The sequence below is a fragment of the Ochotona princeps genome, chromosome 1 (genome assembly GCF_030435755.1).
Source record: "Ochotona princeps isolate mOchPri1 chromosome 1, mOchPri1.hap1, whole genome shotgun sequence".
NCBI classification, from domain to species: Eukaryota; Metazoa; Chordata; class Mammalia; order Lagomorpha; family Ochotonidae; genus Ochotona; species Ochotona princeps.
The window spans coordinates 73281895-73287894 of NC_080832.1; the positions used below are offsets into that span (position 1 = coordinate 73281895).

At 40.3% G+C, this 6000-nt stretch overlaps 1 protein-coding gene across 8 annotated transcripts in view; it reads left to right on the plus strand.

The window, feature by feature from the left end:
• Positions 1-1990, plus strand: part of SNX14 (sorting nexin 14) — a 78619-nt gene extending 76629 nt beyond the window's left edge. For all 8 annotated transcript variants that reach the window (XM_058661040.1, XM_004580415.3, XM_058661042.1 and 5 more), the window contains one exon: positions 1795-1990. In XM_058661040.1, the coding sequence (XP_058517023.1) occupies positions 1795-1833 (39 nt within the window). In that variant the 3' untranslated portion in view covers positions 1834-1990. The remainder of the gene's footprint in view (positions 1-1794) is intronic.
• Positions 1991-6000: the final 4010 nt, after the last annotated feature.

Here is a 6000-nt window from a genome sequence, read left to right on the forward strand (position 1 = left end):
AATGGGGAGACAGACACTAAATAGCTTCTGCCTTTTCCAATTACAAGCAGTTTGGAACACTTTACTCTTCCCAGAGAGAGATACGGATATAAGTTTTAGCCCAAGAATGAGCCAAACTCTTCAGGTTGTCCACAACACTATATGATGCTTAAGTCAGAGACCTGTATATATTTTTTTATTTCGTTTTATGACACAGTTTCATAGGCTCTGGGATTCCCCCATCCCCTCCCCATGTCCTCCCCCCACGCTGAATTCCTCCACATTGTTGCAGTAGTACAGTTCAAATCCAGTCATGGTTCTTTCATTGCAAGCATGTACCATGTATAGAGTCCAGCATCTTATTGTCCAAATAAATTCAGCAGTTTCCTTGGGAGACCATTCCTGGTCTGAAAGTAGAACTTGCAGAATATCATCCCATCCAATGAAAAGCCATAACACAACAACAACAATTTACAACATTATGGAGTGAATTGACATGGTATTGAGTGACCAATATGTTAGAAAATGCAAGTTCTTAACCATATTCTGTGACTACTTCATTGACATTTCGAGTTTAGTTTATATCCAGCCGGCTGCTATACACTTTAAAATGGTTATAGGGTACTATTCAGCTGTCTTGTGTCTATTTTCATTTTTATATTTAGCAGCTTATAGTATTGAAGCATAATTTTTACTGAACTTGGTAGATTTTAGCATAGTCCAGTCTGGCTTACAACTCTAATAACTAGGCATATGATAACAATTGAGGTGCAAAACAGTTTTAGGAGGGGTGTGCAAAGAAATCTATACCTTAGTGAGGAGTAACTAATTTTTGCGTCCTGCCTAGTAAGGTATATGTGAGTCCAAGCTGTCCATTTCCTGTCTGGTTCTAAGCCTTGCTTATTGATCTCTGTCTATTCTAATTTTGAATTTTTTTCGGGGAAGAGGGCACCAGAACGACCCTGATGGTCATTGTAAGAGAGGGTGGGGATTCAAAGTTGGAACTAAGTAAGAATCAGAGAAAGCTCCCCTCCCTGGTCCCGAAGAAAGTTAACTGTTCTTCTGTTCCTGAGAACTGCTCAGGGCTCCCGGCCGGTGTTCTGATGACACTAGATCCTGTGAGTAAGGATCTGGGCTTCTGCCATCTCGTGTCAGAGTTCCAAAAAGGGAGTGGAGGACCTCAGAGTTATTGGAGACCTGCATATTTTTATAAATAATTGAGTTTGCCTAAATTCAGCAACTGTAAACAGGAATTGGAGTAAGCTAGTGATAATATATTACTGAATTTTGAGAATTTTTAATTTTGAACAAAGACTCAAGTTGTTATTTTCTATTTTTTATTAATTCCTTTGGTTGGGTGAAAAAAATTACTGTTATTTAAGACTGACATTGCTACATATAGTTCAGGTTTGAACTATTTACCTTAATTATCAGCTCAATACAGAAATTATCTTAATATTAAGTAATGTTATATTAATATTAATGTAATCTTCAGTGTATATTAAAATAGAGTAGTAATTATAGATGTTTTATGTTTAGTTTACATTAAGATTGATGCCAGGAAACTTTCAGTGCTAAATCAGGCATTTAAAGGTCATTATCACTATGATATACTATTGTCTAATTTCTAAAGCATGGATATGATCTAATGCATATTCCAGCTAATTTCTTTTGTTTCATGATATATTATGTCTAAGCTTAAGATTTTGCATACAATACAGCGGATAGGTATGTAGGTAATGCACAAATAAACCTACTCATGCTGTCTTCTGTCAAATGGGTTTATTTTTTAAAATGAATTTATTTTTATTTTAGGTGCAAAAAGAAGTTACTTCTGTGACGTCCTGGAAGTAAACATTTGGATTTAGTAATATTGAATAACCAGTTAAGATTTCTGCTGGGCTGGTGTAGTAGAAATGTATTTTTTCTTTTATTTTTTATATATCATGTACTGCAGTGTCTGAAATTTTTTTTGTTTTGTTTTAATAAAGACTAATACAAACTTAATGATGAAAAGTGTCTGGGTTTCAAGTGTTTCATTTTAAACTTGTTATCCAACTTATTTAGACATAATTATTTGTTATGCCATGTTTTAAGGAGAAAATTAATAATTCCCTTAGGGCAAACAGATAATACTAATACCCTTTGTGCTATATCACTTTGGAAAGAATTATGTTTAGTGTGGAAAAACAAGAATGAGCTGTGATTTTTCTTAATTAAAACTAATACATTTTAGTAGATTTGTTTTTCTTCATGGTTAGCTGTGTATATTATTTATAAATAAAATATCATTTGTGAGATTTTCATAATGAACGGGATTTTTTTCTAAGTTTTCTAGGTGAATGACAAATTGTAGTCGTATGTTAGACGTGAAAGCTAAATACTTACAGATATTTGTAAGGTAATGATGTAGTTTCACTGAATTATGTGTAAGTAAAAGCTCATTTGAATATGTTAGGAAAGCAGATTTTTGGTTTATCCTCTTCATTATCTCTTTAATATAAAACTATTGAATTTACTGTTTCTCTTCAGGAATGTTAATGAAAAGAATGTTTTAAAGATTCATTGCTTAAAATTCCGCTTGCAGTTCCTTGCCGTGCTGTACTTTTCTGTGAACAAATTTGTCCCTCAGGAGCGCTTTTTTACTTGTCTGTTGTTTGTTGTGTTCATTCTAAATGTATTTATGAGCTTCAACCACTGGGTAATGTGGGACCTTTGACTATAATTTGGACCATGAACAGAATCAATTTTATATTTTTACAGTATTTCAAAAATTTCTATTAATTACTAACAAATTTTTGAAAATATTTTGTAACAGTTTTATATTTTCAACACTAGAAAGTTACAGAATATGTATGAATTTCTTTGAATTAGTGGTATAAAATCAAGCTTAAATATTTACTTATTTCTCAGGGATAAATAGAAAGTTAATCAGGTTAGCTATTCACATTTAAATCCACAGAAGTTAGGAAATTAAGTGAAGTATTTTGGATGAACTAGAAAAATAAAGTAAAATATTTTATGCTCCTTGAGTGCCCCTTTCACCTATTCTTGAAATAGGTGGTATTCTGTTTAGAAAAGAGAAAGTTATTATGAGTGTGTTAGTTTGCTCTGATTGGTGTAATAAAATGCTGTAGACTAGTTGTCTTATACAGCATGAATTTACTTCTTACAGTTCTAGAGTTGGGGAAGAATAAGACAGCTGCAGTGTGGGTTCCATTCTGAGCAGCTGCATGCTTGCTTTGTGTTCACATGACCTATTTGTATATCACAGAGAAACAGAAAGAAATCTCTCCCCTTCTTACAGGACTACCAGTTCTATTGGATTGAGCCTACCCTTATGACTTCATTTGGCTTGACCTACCTCTGAAAGACTCCATCTCCAAATATAGCCACCTTGGGATTTATGTTCTCTTCTTTAAAAAAAAAAAAGATTTATTTATTTTTATTGGAAAGGTGGATATACAGAGAGGAAGAGAGACAGAGAGGAAGATCTTCCATCTGATGGTTCACTCAGCAAGTGGCCACAACGGCTGGAGCTGAGCCAGTCTGAAGCCAGGAGCCAGGAGCTTCTGTCAGGTCTCCCACACGAGTTTGGGAACACGAGGCTTTGCGCCGTCCTCGACTGCTTTCCCAGGCCGCAGGCAGGGAGCTGGATGGGAAGTGGAGCTGCTGGGATTAGAACCGGCGCCCACATGGGATCCCGGGGCATGTTCAGGGCGAGGACTTTAGCTGCTAGTTCCCGCGCTGGGCCCCTATGTTCTCTTCTGAAAAATTTTTACCTTATTTCATTTCAAATTAATTTATTTTATTATTCCGTGATAGAGTTCTGTATGCTCAGGGATTTCCCTTTCCCTTTCCCCAGTTCCCCCCACCCCAACATTCTAATTTTCCCCATTTTATTATAATAGTATAGTCCTTCACAATCAGTCATAAGTTCATCATTCTGCTATTTAAGTTTTTATTTTAATTTTTATTACAAAGCTGAGGGGGTTGCAGACTTATGTTAGCCTCTGATTAGATTGGTGAGGATCAAGGTGGGGGTAAGATGGATGACATAAATGTTTCCATCTTTCCACCTGTGTCCACAGTGGCAGGGGGAGGTGTGCCACTTTTACTGTCAGACTACATCATTGCCAGGGGATGGAGAAGGTTGGTGTTGCCTTAGAGACTCCAATGAGAAGAAAGTTCCAAGAATGTTACTTGAGTGGTCTTGATTTTTTTTTGAGAAGTTATCAGCTTCATTGCACTGGATGTGTGAAATTCTAAACCCTGTTGAATGTATGTATCTACCTCAGTGTTTCCACAGACCTAGGTGCTTGTTGTAAAACCTGGTCTGAAGTGTTGTTCAACCTGCCCTTCTTTCCACCCTTTAAAGAGGTAATCAAAGTCTTCTGTTGGTTTAGATGAGCCGGCTAGCTTGTCTTTCATGTACCCTTGACTGTGTTCTCTGTCACTGCACAGGAATCGGCAAGTCCTACAGTGTGTGTTCTGGAGTCAGACCACATATTTATGTGATTTTCGCTGAGGTTGGGGAGCTCCCTGAGAACCCACACCTGGGTGATACTCAGACCCGGCTCTTGTGAGTGCTGGCTGGTGTGCTGACCAGGCCCATCCTCCCCCTGCATCAGCCCTTGCATAATACAGCCCACCTCTCGCTCTATCCCCAGCACCAACTCCTGTGTTAAATCGCTGGTGCTCCAGCATCATTGAAGAGATGTGTAAGAACCCTCACTATGCTCCCCCCCCCCCAATCAATGGCTGTTGTATGTGCTGGTGGGTACTGCAGCTTAGCCTAGCCGACCCACAGAATTGGTGCCCTCCCCCCATCCTACACTGAGGATTGCTGTGGTCTTGTCAGGGAAACTCTCAACTGAACAACCTCCACCAGACCCACTCCCAGCCTTAGCTCTTGGGCTTATCAGTGGTCGCAGAAACCTGATTGGGGAGACTCCGCTCCCCATAACCCCCCAACAGAGCTGATCCGGCACCCATGTATGTTGTTGGCTACACTGTACTAGCCTACGGAAACCTGGATTTTCTCATTTGACCAACCCCCTGTCCCAACTCCTTTGATTGCCTGCAGATGCAGTGGCGTGGTCCACGGAAACCCTTAGAAATCATTTTATGTATTTCAAACAAGTCCTCAGGGGCCCTTATTCTGATTTGTTCCTGACTGCTATACATGTGTGGCAATGATGGTTGTGATAGGATGGCCCCAACAGGTGCTGATGTAGCATGCTTTGCCCCCATCCTGTCACAGTTGTGTGCTGTAGCGACCATGGTGCTAGGGTAGCCCTGGCTGGCCCAGATTTGTTTTCAGCAGAATGAGTGGTCCAAGATGACAATTTAGCTAGAGGATGACAAATAGGTAAATGTGCTTATGAGTCCAGAGATCAAAACTTGGAAGTCCCCCAGGCAGCCATGCTGCCCGGAGGGCTCGGGTTCCCCGCCACGATTCCAGCCTAGCACAACCAGGCTTACCACCACCACGTACGTGCGTACGTACATGGGGTGAGCAGCTCCCGGGTGGCCAGTGCGCCATTTGGCGCCAGACTGCGCCTGCTGGCCGCCCGGCCAGGACATTCTGGAATTTGTTTTCTTTGATATGCTACATGAGTCGCTCCATGCTGAACCCACAGTTCTCTGAGAATGTGTATTAGTCCTTAAGATTCTCAATGGCAGTAAATCTTCCTCTGAAGAACCTGTAGTCACTTTATAGTGCAGATTGCCAACACCAGTTCATTCAAAAGGCAAAATTCCGGGCTTGTCCAGCAGGAAACCCCATTACCTGATAGGATGAGGGATCAGCAGAGGGGTCACAGAAGGCAGGACTATGACATTGACTGGCATTCAAGAACCATACCCGGGGCTAGAATGTGTCAGGTATGCGTGGGCCAATCCCCTGGAAACTCTGACCCCAGTGGATGGTTTAGAAGGGTCGGTGGAGTCTATGCAGGAGGCATGACAGTCTATGGGGTGCGCTGGGCTGACCCAGAGCAACCTCTGGCATACTTAACA